Genomic DNA, 15,000 nt, shown 5'->3' with positions numbered 1-15,000 from the left:
AAACCCCCTCGGAGAAGATACAAATTGAAATCGGCTACCCCCTAAAAACACAAGTTTTTGGGGCGTGGCTCTGCCCATAATGGGCGCACCACGCCCATTTTCAGGAAAACACAACTGCAGTAGATCATGATATAAACCTCCCACCACAATTTTATCAGGATCGGATCAAAACCCACAGAGCTATGCTCGGGACAGACAGACAGACAGACAGACACACAACAATAACGAATATAGTGGTCACTTATTTTTTTCGTGAACCAATATTTAGGAGCATAAACAACGATGGTGTCATTGAAAGAACACTATAAATTGGCATCCACAGAGGAGAAAAATTTCCGTTTGTTGCCCTGATAAGTGCAGAAAGAAAAAGATGTCACAAAGATGTCATGGCAGGTATCTAAAGTACCCTGGGAGATAAGGTCATTTCTCCCAAGCTCAGTGGCTGCATTTCTGAATGAAAGTCTGGTGTTTGGCTCATGCATATGTGTGCATGAAGTGTGCATGATGTGTGTTGAAGCTCCCTTCTGAGCCTGAGATCATGTAAAATAAAAAATAAAGAATAAAGCAGAAAGTTAGAAAAGGAAGAGTATATTGAGAGGTGGGATGGCAAAAAGATGATGATTTTGTATGCTCTGAAATGCAAACAAATGACTGTTTACTCATCCCAAGGTGCTCAGGTTGAGCTACAATCAACTTCAAAGATTGGACCATCCTGCATTTCTGGGTCTCCAAAAGCTAACGCACCTGTACCTTGATCACAACAACCTTGAATGGCTGTCACCTGGAGCACTCCTTGGTCTTCGCTCACTGAACCTGCTCCATCTTGAAAATAACCACTTGCAGGAGCTGCACCCAGCTTCACTTGCTACATTGTGGCCATTGGGTGTCTTTCCACTCAACACCGTCAGACACCTTCGTCTCGATGAAAATTGCTTTCGGACGCTGCCTGATGGCCTTTTGCTTTCTGCTCCACTCCTGGAAAACCTTCAGCTTCATGACAATCCCTGGGCATGTGACTGCAACTTGCACTGGTTATCGGAATGGATATCCAACAAACCAGGTAGTTTAGATCATCCTCAAAATATCCCTAAAGTCACCGAGAAAAATTTTCCGCACTGGTGTAAACAAAGAGGTCTTCTGCACACAGAAAATTGCGGTTGAAGTTGAAATTCTTTTTGAAAGTGTTGGAAAGTTTGTAGATCATCTCGTTTTGTTCTTCTTGGTCAAAAACAAAAATTGCATTGATGCTGATCAGATCATAAATCCGATTATATTGACTCAATAACACGAAAGTAGTTTCATTATATATAGCCTTTAGACATGACATTTTCCTGGGATTCTCGAGATATGCACTTTGCAGACAAGCTGCAAATAATTACTTGAAGGGTGGGGACAGGGAATGGGGGGGGGAACAGGTGGTGGGGGAGGGGGAGAGAGGGGTGGTTATCTATCAATCCCATATGCACAGAGAGACGTGGAATTCAGATTCATGCATATCATCTTATATACTTTTGTGAGAAGAGGGGGAGGGAGTGTGTGGGATCAATGGGGTTGGGGGGAAGGGATTCCATTATAGCTGCATTTGTAGTAAATAGACAGACAGCCATCTCCCTAAACCCCACTCTTCAGGTAAAAGAGACGACAACATATTGTCACCTCCACCATCGTAGGTAGAGCATAGAGCAGGTTGCGTATTATATTCACCCGTTTGTTTGTCGCCAGGGTATTTCAAAAAGTTATCGATGGATTCGGACAAAACTTGCTGGACACGTTGGGTGTGTGACAAGGACGAATTGCTGAGACTTCAGTGAAGATCCACCTCCAATAATTTTAAAATCAATTCTTCACCATTGAGAGATGGGGCTAAAATCGACACATAGCATGACACTGTATATCAAAAAGTTGTGGACGAATGACAAAACTGGATGGGTTAGATATGTGATAAGAACAAGGCGATTAGATTTTGGTTCAGGTCCAAATCCAGATCCAGCCCATCAGTCGGAGAGAAAATGTAAACTGTTCAGCCTGGCGATGGTATGCATTCAACCGAGTGCCGTTCTCGTAGCTGATGCAATGGAGTGGTATACATTATTGGGGTGTAACCACTCTTTTTTTTTTTAAACTCATTTAAGACGAATGGTAAAGACGAAATGTCTCCGTTACTAATTATTCAAGATGCATTACCTAAAATCGGTAAGATTGTTCGCCTCAACTAAAAGGGTGTGTGCATGTTTGTTCTTTTTTTTCTTTTCTTCGCTGTGTGTGTATTCATGTAAATGGCCCAAACATAACACCAAATCTAAAAATGGACAACACACCAGTTCAATGAAGCAGAACACAAACGTTGTCGTTTCCACTAAAATAATAACTTTTTATCCAATCCATTTAATTTGTCCAACAATCAACAATGGACTGTAACAGAGCATGCATGATGACCAAGGAACGTGATAAGCTTACATCACTGCACCATAGGCCAAGCTGGATCAATAAGTGCCCCGACATTCTCGTACATTTTAATAACATCCATATCATCAACTGTACAAGTCCTTTCATTTAATAGTGATCTTATCTGGTACACACTTGAGCACAGTATGGAAAACAATAGCGGGAAAGCATAAAATATAAACATCAATTACTCAACCCTGAAAAATTGTAAACGCTGGCATTTTCTTTACAATAATTGTTCGAACAAATTCCGACAGGCATTGTTTTTTCTTTGACAGGTGTGCTCAAATGCAAAAGGGATCGCACTTACCCAGGTGGCCAGATTTGTGCAAAGTGTTCCAGTCCACAAAGGCATTTAAACAGAGAAATCTCGACTGTACCTCCAAAAGGATTTATATGTTCATCACCGTATATTTGGACAGCAAATGAACATCATCCCAAGGAAGCAACTGCGAGGCCTTTAGACAACTACGACACTGCTTTCCTCGACGAGTTCAGAGAACCGATGTCTCACGTAACTTTCAGCATGCGCGATCAAGGCGGCAACGCAGCAAACTTTTCGTGCCGGGTGCAACACCCCGATAAGCCTCCAACACCTACGTTCCGTATGGTCAATGGCAGTATGGTGGAAGTGGAAGCAACTTTAGACACCAATCTCAAATGCGCCATCGAGGCACAGACAATCCACGAGTTATGGAGAATGGTTGCCCAATACACCGAAGTGCCGCTACGTTTAGAACAACGTGAAGGAAGTATATATGAGCAAATATCGAGCGGTGAGGCAAATGTACACACAGACATTATCGCTATTGTGACATCGCAACATGCCTGGTTTCTTCCAAAGAAGTTTGAAATGCTTATGGATCGAGGAAAAACAACGCTCAAGACAATGTGCCTTCGACTGCACAGCACATTGCTTTTACGTGGTGGAATCAATGATGGACTCGATTCCAAATGGGTACTCATCAAAAGGGACAACGAGATGCAAAATGCCATCGCTGCTGTGCAAGGGATGCCTTTGCAGCTACAATGCAGAATTGTAAGCAAAAGCAAGAATGACGTGACTATACGCTGGGTTCTCTCAGATGGTACGGCGATCGGAACGCCATTCCAAAGCGAAGACAGCCGGATGATAACTACACAAGACGGGAAATTATTTATCAGGTCGGCAGATGTGTATGATTCGGGTTCATATACATGTCTGGCATTAACGGATGGAGATGCCGATATTTTGGCCTTTTGGGTTCAGGTTGTGCCACGAGAAGCACCTGCAAAAGACCGGCAGGGAAAATCAATTTTAGCTCAACTGCAAACCTCCCAGAAACTTACTTGCAATATTTCTGGAATTCCTCAACCAGAAATTTCCTGGGTGTTTCCAGATGGTACTTTGGAAACATTTTTGGATTCTCAAACTGGACCACTGAACAGTGATGGAACACTCACTCTTAAAAGAGTGAAGAAGAGGAGTCAAGGTTACTATCGTTGTCTTGCTGTAAACCAGCATGGCGCAGACATCGTGGCTGTCGAGTTGGTTGTCGATGAGAAGTTAAAAATACGGACGTTCGATGAACAGTCACAGAGTGAAATAGATGGTTCCGGTGACTTGGAATTTAAATCTGCTGACTTGGTTCCCACACTGAAGGTTGAAACATTCGTGGGATCCACTACGACGAGAGTGCTCCCGAGGACCAAAGAGAAAATGTACAAGAAAACGAAGGAGATTGATGAGATTCCCCCAAAAAGAGAGACAAACGGAACTCGTAACCTCCGCATATTTCATCAATCATTGAGGGCACGTGACCCTCAGCGCTGGTCTCTAGTCTGGGAGAAATTAAAACAAAGGCACATTAATTCTCATAAAAATGAATCAGGAAGTCAAGGTAAAACGAAAGAATCGCCAGAGCTGACACGTAACCAAGACTCAACTGTGGCTTCTTCAAAACCAAAAATCCAAGATGAGGTCATGGGATCTACACTTGGTAAAACAAAGCATCAAATTAAAGCACAAACAAAAAAGCAAATGCAACAACGAAAAGGTTATCCAACTACAACTGCAACACATCAGCAACTAAATCACAGTTATCCACAAATATATTCATCCACATCTACTTCAAAAACGATTGGTACTACTTGGCCATATTTTATTCCAACGGTGCTCAAAAATGCCAGCAACATTGACGATCGTAAAATCAAGGCAGTGGGATCTCCCAGAATCACACAGGAAACGGTCAGTCGTGCACATGGCCCCTTACCAAGCTCGAGACTTTTCAGCAGCTTGGTGAGAGAAATTGACCTGGTATCAAACCCCACAACGGCATCTGCTCAAACTACCGAATACGAGACATCAAAATACATTACGAAAGCAGGTGTGGCAACCGTCTCATCCACAATCTTACCAACGTCGGTACCTGTACTTGAACCCTCAATTTCATCTTCCATGATGTCCCTGCTCAGTTTTCCAACGGCGAATGCCACAACTCTGAGTCGCTTTGCTGAAAGCACAATTGCCTTGAACTTGAAAATTCCAGAAAAACATTCAACACACAAGCTGAGAAAATCTTCCAAAGGAAAAATGAAAGAGGATAAATCTGAGAGTGTCGATGTGCCAAAATCAATGCCAACCCATGGACCCAGAAACGAGCTTCTTCCAGAAACATCAGAATATACAATGAAGGAAAGTCTGCAAGACCTTGAGCTCAAACCAAACATCGATGAAATGGAGATGAGACCTTCTTCAGTTTCAATTATTAATTCAAAGATCAGGCCATCTCAAGCCAAGCTATCACAAACAATACCAAACCAAGTGTCGATACAAACATCTACAGTTGCTGTGGATCACAGGAAAGCGCAGCAATACAAAGAAGAGTCTGAAGCATCCAAAATGTCAAAAGTTAAAAAAATTAATGTGCCTCTATATTTCGCAAGGATATCAACGGTGCGTGTAAAACAATCTCCAGTGACATCATCAACATTTTTCACGATCTCCACTATCCAACCACAAAATGCGACAATATTGTCTCAAGTCACGACACAACAAACTCAACATGTGAAAACAAGCAAAGGCGAGACAAGAAAATTCCCTTTTACAGTGACCACAAGTTTTGCAGCTTTGGTCACGAGGTCCACGACGATGAAACCAACATCAGATTCAAATTATTTTTTCCCACTTCCTCGTGCTAATTTAACCACAAAACCCACTCAGGAATTAATGAGACTCGTGACCACTGCGCAATCCAGTGAAAAGGGTGACAACCCTTCACTAAGGCAAACATCAAGGAAGGGTACAGAGTTTGCATCAATTACCTCCTTTCATCAACAACAATATACCAACAATGTAAATAGACGGAAGGTTGCCATGGAGCACAGAGAGAGCAAAAGCCCACTCTTTGCCAAACCGAAGATTCTCAGCGATATACCAGCTGACATTTCGGTGCTTTTCAGATCCAATGTTATGATTCCTTGCATAGCAGATGGTCAGCCTCAACCTCAAATTGCATGGATGAAGGTATCAACAGGTGAGAACAATATCATCATATTGTAAAGAACCACATTAACATTTCTTCAGTAAACTGCAGCTTTTTATTCAAAAATGAGAATCCACACCCCTTCATCAAAGTGCATTTAATATTGTTTTTCAAGAGTTAATGTTATACAGTCCTCAAAATCAGTGTTTGTACATCTTCAGTGCCTTCAGAAAGTATTCACACCCCTCGACTTTGGTCACATTTTGATGTGTTACAGCCTGGATTTCAAACTGATTAAATTTTAAAAAAAATTTGTCAGCGATCTTCACAAAATACCCCATAATGACAAAGTAAAAACATGGTTTTAGAAATTTTTACAAATCAATTAAAAATGAAAAGTAGAAATGTCTTGCAGCAATAAGTATTCAACTCCTTTGCTATGACACTCCAAATTGAGCTCAGGTGCATCCAATTTCCTTTGATCATCCTTGAGATGTCTCGACAACCTGATTTGATTCCACCAGTGGCCAATTCAATTGATCTGACATGATTTAGAAAGAAACACATCTTTCTATAGAAGGTCCCACAGTTGACAGTGCAGGTCTGAGCAGAAACTCTACCATGAAGTCCAAGAAACTGTCTGTAGAACTTAGAGATAGAATTGTGAGAAGGCATCGATCTGGGGAAGGGTACAAAACAATTTCTAGAATGTTGAAAGTTCCCACGAGCACAGTGACCTCCATCATTAGGCAATAAAAAGAATATGGAACTACCCAGACTCTTCCTGGTGTTGACCGTCCGACCAAACTGAACAACCGGGAAAAAAAGACCTTGGTCAGAACCCAATGACCACTCTGACAGAACTACAGAGTTCCTTGGCTGAGATGGGAGAACCTGCTCGAAAGCCAACAATCCCTGCAGCTCTTCACAAATCTAAGCTTTACAAGAGAGTGGCCAGACAGAAGCCACTCCTGAGAAAAGGGCACATGACAACACTCCTGTTGTTTGCAAAAAGGAATGTAAAAGACTCCGAGCATGAGACAAAAGATTGTGGTCTGATGAGATGAAAATTCAACTCTTTGGCCTAAATGCAAAGCACTACATCAGGCGGAAACCGAGCACGGCTCATCACCCATCAAACACTGACTCTACTATGAAGCATGGTGGTGGCAGCATCATGCTACGGGGATGTTTTTCAGCAGCAGGAACTGGGAGATTGTAAGGATAGAGGGAACAATGAATGGAGCCAAATGCAGGTAATTCCTTGAGGAGAACCTGCTTCAGAGTGTAAAAGACCTGAGACTGCGGCAAAGATTTACGTTCCAACAGGACAATGACCCAAGGATACAACCAAAGCAACACTGGAATGGCTTCAGAATAAGAACGTGAAAGTCCTCGAGTGGCCCAGCCAAAGCCCAGACTTGAATCCCATTGATAATCTGTGGAAAGACTTGAAGATTGCAGTTCACCGACGCTCCCCATCAAACTTGACAGAGCTGGAACAAATCTGCAAGGAAGAATGGGAGAAAATCCCCAAATTCTGATGTGCAAAGCTGATACAGACACACCCAAGAAGACTCAAAGCTGTAATTGCTGTCAAAGACACTTCTACAAAGTATTGACCCAGGGGGTTGAATACTTAATGACTGAAACCATTTCAGCTTTTATTTTTGAACCAATTTGTAAAAATAAAATTAAAACATTTTCTCTTTGTCATGTGGAGTTCGGTGACAAAATAATTTAAACTTAATTAATTTTAAATTCAGCATGTAACACAACAAAATGTAAAAAAAATAATAATAATAAAAACTCAAGGGGTGTGAATACCGGTAATTTCTGAAGGCATGATAGCTGTAACTGAATTCCAGCAAGAAACCTCAGCCTAAACATGCATCAAGATCCTCTGATTTTCTGGTGGAACTTGCAATGCTCATACAATGTTTATATTTATATTATTGTGAGCAATAAATAAAAGTACAATTTGATGTAATAAATAGATTTAAAAGACAAGTTTAGCTTTAACATCAATGGCGAGCCATGAAAAGTCTTATAATGTAACGGTTGCTTAAAAGCAAAGTAATCTTACCTTTCACCGACGATATTTATTCAAACTTGAGGAATGAGTTAATAATTTTCTGTTTTCGGTACATTGATATATTTTCTGTTTGTAGGGACAATACTGAAGGCAAAAAAAAATGTAGGTCGGCGTTTTCACGTGTCTAAAAATGGCACCCTGACGATCCGTGATGTCCACTTTCAAGATAACGGGAGCTACACCTGTTCAGCAACAAACGAGCATGGAGCCACGAGGCGCACCGTTGCCATCACCGTGCACGCCTACCCACCACAGCTCAAGAGCCCACACTTTAAATATTTCTCCATTTTTGCAGGAGAAAATTTATCCTTACCCTGTTCCGCTGAAGGACATCCACGGCCGCATATAGCTTGGGTTCTTCCAGACAAGACAATGATTAAAGATCCCCGTGAAGAGAATCGGAGAATAATGATGGATGCAAATGGAACTCTTCACATCGTTGCAACTCAAGAAGTAGATGAGGGCATCTATTCGTGTGTCGCAAAAAATGCAGCTGGTGTTGACACGCTCAATATTCGAGTCCATTTAAAGGCCACTCCACCCAGGATCGACGAAGGTCAGAAGAGGTACGCTTCATTTGAAGTAGGAGATACGGCAAAAATCCCCTGCTCTGTCAGTGGGGTACCCAAACCACAAATACGTTGGTTGAGCTCCCAGGAATCATTGTTAGGAGTCAGACCATCAGGCAGAAAAAAATTTATGGCTTTCCCAAATGGTACATTAGTAATTCGAAATCTCCAACTTTCAGAGCGTGGAAGGTACAAGTGTATCGCAAGTAACCGTGCTGGTCAAGCCCAAAGCATCGTCGAGGTCAGCGTAGAACAAGCAAACGAGGCAGCGAAGATCATCTCACAAACTCCCAGTAAAGTCGAGATAAGGTATGGTGGATTACTACACCTTCAATGCAGAGCACGTGGTGAACCAAGACCAAAAATCCTTTGGAGGCTTCCATCACGTGAAGTTGTGGATGTGCATTTCAGGTAAACCCATGGGAAAGGGAGGTGGGGAGATGGAATTCAATTTAAATCTCATTATGAGACACCTCATGTTGTAATAACACATTTTCTTACTTACAGTGCCAACAAGAACGTTGTGGTGCACAAAAATGGAAGCCTGACAATAAGGAAGTTTACAGATAAAGACGTCGGTTCGTACCTGTGTGTGGCAGGGAACAAAGTTGGATACGATGTGCAGGTAATAATAGTCACTGTACTTACTCTTCCACCAAAGATTCAAAACAAAGAAATGTATAAAAGAGTAAATCTAACACGGGGTTCTGATGTCAATCTACAATGCATAGTATCGGGACTGCCAACACCAACTATTTCCTGGACCGTACCGAACAGTTTACTGCAAGCAAGGAATGTAATGAGAAGGAAAGCTGGAGACTTAAGTAATGGAAAGTTGTTAAAAATCCGTAATGCAACAATCTTTATCAGCAGCGTCACAGAACAGCATGAAGGAATATACACGTGTCTTGCAAACAATATTGCGGGTCAGGACGAGATGAAAGTTCAGTTGATTGTCAACACAAACAAGCCTAAAATTATTGGAGATAAGAACAAAGTCAAAAAGGTCATTATGGGGGATCTTGCACATCTGGATTGTAATGCAACAGGTGATCCAAAACCCAAAATATTTTGGATCCTGCCATCGAAGGAGGTGGTGCCAAGTTCAAAAAGTCCACACCAGATTCTCGAGAATGGCTCCTTAGTATTAAAGCAAGTCTCCAGAGCAGATGAGGGCTCCTACACATGCATCGTCAATAACTCAGCAGGTGAGGATTCCCGACATGTGAGGCTTCAGCTGATCACCAAGCAGCCTCTGATAAATGGACACAATGGCTTCCAGCTGGTGACAAGAGAGAAAGCCGTGAAGCATTCAAAGAAACAAATTCATTGTCAAGTCGAGGGAATACCCACACCAAAAATCACGTGGGTCATACCTGACGATATAGTTGTGCCGACACCATACAAAGGTAGTAGGGTCGTTGTGTACAGCAATGGCACATTGGAGTTAAATAATGTGAGACAGTCAGACATGGGGGAGTTTGTGTGCATTGCTCGAAATGAGGAAGGAGAAGCTCTCATGTTTGTGAGTCTTATTGTAACGGAAATGGTGGAGAGACCTTTTTTTAAAAACCCAATGAACAAACGAATCACATCAATGATCGGGGAAAACGTTATTCTTAACTGCTCTGCAGATGGTGTGCCAAAGCCAGAGGTTACGTGGATCCTCCCGAATGGAACCAGAGTGACCGTTCTTACCAGCAAGAAAATGACCCGGTTCATACCAGGAAAGAATGGTGCATTGATCATCGTAAATGCAGGTCAAGAGGATGAAGGGAAGTATAGGTGCACCGCTCGAAACATAGCAGGGTATATTGAGAAAACTATAGTGCTTGATATGGCCAGAAAACCAGTTATTATATCACAGCCAAATGGGGTCATCCAGAGCATTGGTGGTGAGATGCTTTTCTTGCATTGTGTAGTGCACGGCTCACCAAGACCAAGGATCTTGTGGAAAATGCCAAGTGGACAGGTTTTGAATCGTCCACAAATCCGAGGGCGCATAATGCTCCAAGAAAATGGAACACTATCTGTACGAAGTGTTCAGATTCAAGACCGAGGAAGATATATCTGCCAAGCTGAAAACGCTGCAGGAAGAGCCAGAATTTCTATTCCCGTTGTCGTAGTGGCCTATCCTCCCAAGATCACTGCCACACCACCACCTAGTATCCTGGCACGAGCAGGCACGAGGCTCCAGCTGAACTGCATTGCCGTTGGCATTCCCAAACCTGAAATCACGTGGGAACTGCCAGGAGGGTTCCACATTGGCACGAGCGGCACAGACAGGGTGAACAGCAACTTGTACCTGCATCCCACAGGTACACTGTATATTCGTAAAGCAAGCCATGGCGACACGGGTTTTTACCGATGTGTTGCGAGGAATCAGCTTGGCATCGACAGGGCTACAACCTACATCTATTTCCGATGACTGAAATGAGTTTGTAAACATCAGACAGGATAAATATGCATTTCCACATTATATTACAAATCCAATCAAGGTTTACATATGTTTAGAGGTTATTGTTCATGTATCACCCACATAAGCAGACCTCAAAACCTGTACAGCCAGAGATTCAGCGATTATACCAGAAATAAAACCCACAAATAGTTCCAGCTCTTAAACCAATCAAACTTAAACATTTTACATCTTTCAAGCACTATTCAAGTACTTCACGTTTAGGTTGAAGTCATATTCAGAGTTCATTCTGAGATTCTCCAGTGATCCATTGTCAATATCTGTATTGGTGTCTGTGTGCGCGTGTGCGTATTTGGGTGGTCCAAAAAAGTCGAAAAAAATAGAATGTTGCTCCACAAGCTTAAAATTATTCTAATATGATCCAATAACACGCATAAATTTGTTTAGCTTGATCGGAGGTGATTTAGCGGTCGCTCCATATGATGACTTTTAGTCTCGTGACTTGAATAAATTAGGGTATGGTCAGGTACGATTACGGGTACTTCTGGATGTCCGAGGTGGAAATGTAGTGCATTTTTGAACTCTATGGGGTCGATTTACTCGAAGAAATGACTGCGCCGACATTGAATTCACTACCATTTCGAAAATATGACCAAAAACAAGATTTATCATTACTGGAGTTGAGTAACTAATCCTACTCATTTCGATATTTTCGAATCTATAATTAATTTGTTATCCGTATAAACATTTCTTAAAGTAAATTGACCCCACTGAGTTCGAAAATGCAGTCCATTTTCACTGAGGAAGTTCAGAAGTGTACGGATTCGCATCTCACCATACCCTAATTTAATATAATAATAACTAAATAAATAACTCACATATTTTTCGTGAATCATTGAATCTAAAACACTGGATGTTGGGCAGGCTAGAAATAATATAAGTTCAGGCGGGAGTGGAGACAGCAATAGAGGCGGAGATGATAGTGGTATTTGGTAAATGAGACGAAATATTCTAATAGTTTGCAATTCCATTGATTGAAAAATTAGGGTATGGTCAGATACGATTACGTGTACTTCTGTACTTTCTCGGTGAAAAAGGACTGCATTTTCGAACTCAGTGGGGTCGATTTACTCTAAGAAATGTTCAGACCGACAACTAATTCACTGTAGGTTTAATAATATCGTCAGTATGATTAGTTACTCAACTCCAGTAATAAAAAAAAATGTTTTTAGTCATATTTTCGAAATGGTAGTGAATTCAATGTCGGTGCAGTTATTTCTTAGAGTAAATAGACCCCATAGAGTTCGAAAATGCACTCCATTTCCACCTCGGACATCCAGAAGTACCCGTAATCGTACCTGACCATACCCTAATTTAACCAACTCATGAAACTAAAAGTCGTCATACGGAGCGGCCTCTAAATCACCTCCGATCAACTTAAATTTTTTATGAGCATTATTGAATCACAGTGGAATAATTTAAGGCTTGTAGAGACATCTGATTTTTTTTTTTAAAAATTGCTGTTTTTGGACCACCCTCATATATATATATATACACACACACACACACACACACACACACACACACACACACACACACACACACACACACACACACACACACACACACACACACACACACACACACACACACACACACACACATTGCCTATAGAAAGTTGACACCTCCTTTCAAAATTTTTACATTTTCTTGCCTTGTAGCCTGGAATTTGCATTAAACCAGACTTTTTCCACCTTTATTTACACATCATAACCCACAACTTTCAAGTGAAAGACAAATTCCACAAAAATACAAACTTGGAATATCTTGGTTGGGTAAGTGTCCAACCACCTTATAAAAGAACGTCTCATATGAGCCTCGAACGTGTATACCAAAAAATATTACAGTAAATTATCTCAGGTGTACACAATCACCTTCAAAATGGCACACCTACTTAATTGGTCTCCACCTGTGTTAAATTCTAGTGATTCTGATTTTTACCTCCAACACCGAAGGTGAAGGAGCTTATGTTTTCACGCATTTCTGTCTGTTTGCCTGTTTGTGTACAGAAGGGCACTTAGTGGAGCACATACCTCCGCCATGTAATGCCTGATCCACGAGAACATATCAGGCTCAATACATTTTTGCAATATCATGCTACAATGCTATACAGTACTATATCGTTTTTAGCCCGATCTCTCAATGGTGAAGAATCACTTTAAAAATAAAATAATTCCTGTTACCAGATCAGGATTAGGATCTTCACCAAAATTGAACTAATTCGTCCTTGCGATACACCCAACCTGTCCACCAAGTTTGGTCCGAATCCATCAACTTTTTGAGATATCATGCAATATATCATTTTTAGCCCTATCTGTCAATGGTGAAGAATCACTTTTAAAATTCTCGTAGTCAGATCCGGATCTTCACCAAAATCGAATCAATTATTCATTGTCAAACACCCAAGCTGTCCACAACTTTTTGAGATATCATGTATCTATCGTTTTTAACCCCCATCTCTCAATGGTGAGAAATCACTTTAAAATTCTTGTGGGCAGATCCTGATCTGGATCTTCACAAAAATCTACTCAGTTCATCCTTGTCACACATTGAACCTGTCCACAAAATTTCATCCGGATATGTCCACAACTTTTTGAGATATCCTGTACACACAGACAAATGGAGAGACAAGCCGGTAGGCGGCGATGGGTCGCCGAGCATGGAAACTATAAGATATAGAGCAAAATGGATGTCATATAGCAGATAGGGAATCACCTTAAGATTATGCATATCAAATCTCATCCGGTTCCATCTACTGATAACCACTCGGTATCCATTTGAATGAAAAGTACCGAAAATACGGTTTGAAATCGGAAATCCCCAAAGTTCGAGTGGGTGCTGTGGGTGAACAAAGATCTAAATCGAAAATCCGGCTCGATTGTTTGTGCACAATGTATTCCAGACGATTAGTGTGAATTTTCCTGACCATCCGACCATAACCCGAGGAGGAGTAGCATTTGGCGCGAATGCACCTCCAGCTCTCGCATATTAAATTATCGATTTTTGCACTAATTGACCTTTGACCCCTGACCTAAGCGAAATCGGTCAATATGTCCTGAGGCAAAGTTCTAGTACTCATTGAGTACCATGAACCTGCAAAGTTTCATTTGTATCGATACACTCACCTGGTCGCTAGGGGGCCTTCAATTTTCGCCAATTTTCGCGCATACCCTAATTGTAGGGGGCGCTGCAGGTAAACTGTTCCATATATCACAAAAACTGGAATATATTTGATAGAGCATCACCTGAAGATCATTCATGCCAAATTTCATAACCCTACGTGGGATAATGGCTTTCGGAATTTATTTTGCGTGAACGGTACCGATTTTGAAGGCTTTTCGGTTGTTGCTGGGGAACCAAAGCATCCCAAGCATCCATCACAATTTCCAAAGCACAAGGTCATAAGATGTACCTTCCACCCGAGTTTGGTCAAAATCCGCCCACGTTTACTACCAATTATGCTGATGACAAACAAACAAACATCCAAACAAACAGACAGAATTACTGACAATAAGGGTCACCTATTTCTGCGACCCAACAAACAGACAGAAAGGGGTGAAAACATAACCTTCTTCACCTTCGGTGGCAGAGGCGAAGAACACCATCCCAACTGTGAAGCATGGTGGTGGCAGCATTATGTTATGGGGATGTTTCTCATCAACAGAGACTGGGGCACTTGTCAGGACAGAAGGGAAAATGGATGGAGCAAAACACAGAAAAATCCTCGAGGAAAACATGCTGTCCGCTGCAAGAAAGCTGAAATTCGGACGGAAGTTCACCTTTCAGCATGACAACGACCTGAAGCACACAGCCAAAGATACACTGGAGTGGTTAAGGAACAAAAAGATAAATGTTCTTGAGTGGCTCAGTAAGACAGCTGACCGAAATCCAATCGAAAATCTGTGCCATGCCTTGAAAATTGCTGTCCATAAACACACCTCACACAACTTG

At 41.6% G+C, this 15,000-nt stretch overlaps 1 protein-coding gene across 1 annotated transcript in view; it reads left to right on the top strand.

Moving 5' to 3' along the window:
* IGSF10 (immunoglobulin superfamily member 10) overlaps positions 1–12,314 on the top strand; it is a 92,702-nt gene extending 80,388 nt beyond the window's left edge. The window contains exons 4-7 of the mRNA XM_085853457.1: positions 670–1,060; positions 2,724–5,960; positions 8,081–8,984; positions 9,081–12,314. Of these exons, the coding sequence (XP_085709583.1) occupies positions 670–1,060; positions 2,724–5,960; positions 8,081–8,984; positions 9,081–11,001 (6,453 nt within the window). The 3' untranslated portion in view covers positions 11,002–12,314. The remainder of the gene's footprint in view (positions 1–669; positions 1,061–2,723; positions 5,961–8,080; positions 8,985–9,080) is intronic.
* The last annotated feature ends 2,686 nt before the right edge of the window (positions 12,315–15,000 follow it).

This window comes from Eptatretus burgeri, chromosome 14 (assembly GCF_056783735.1).
Source record: "Eptatretus burgeri isolate ZD-2024b chromosome 14, Ebu_testis_v1, whole genome shotgun sequence".
NCBI lineage: Eukaryota > Metazoa > Chordata > Myxini > Myxiniformes > Myxinidae > Eptatretus > Eptatretus burgeri.
The sequence above is the reverse complement of the archived record's forward strand: the minus strand, read 5'-3'. Positions and strand labels throughout refer to the sequence as shown.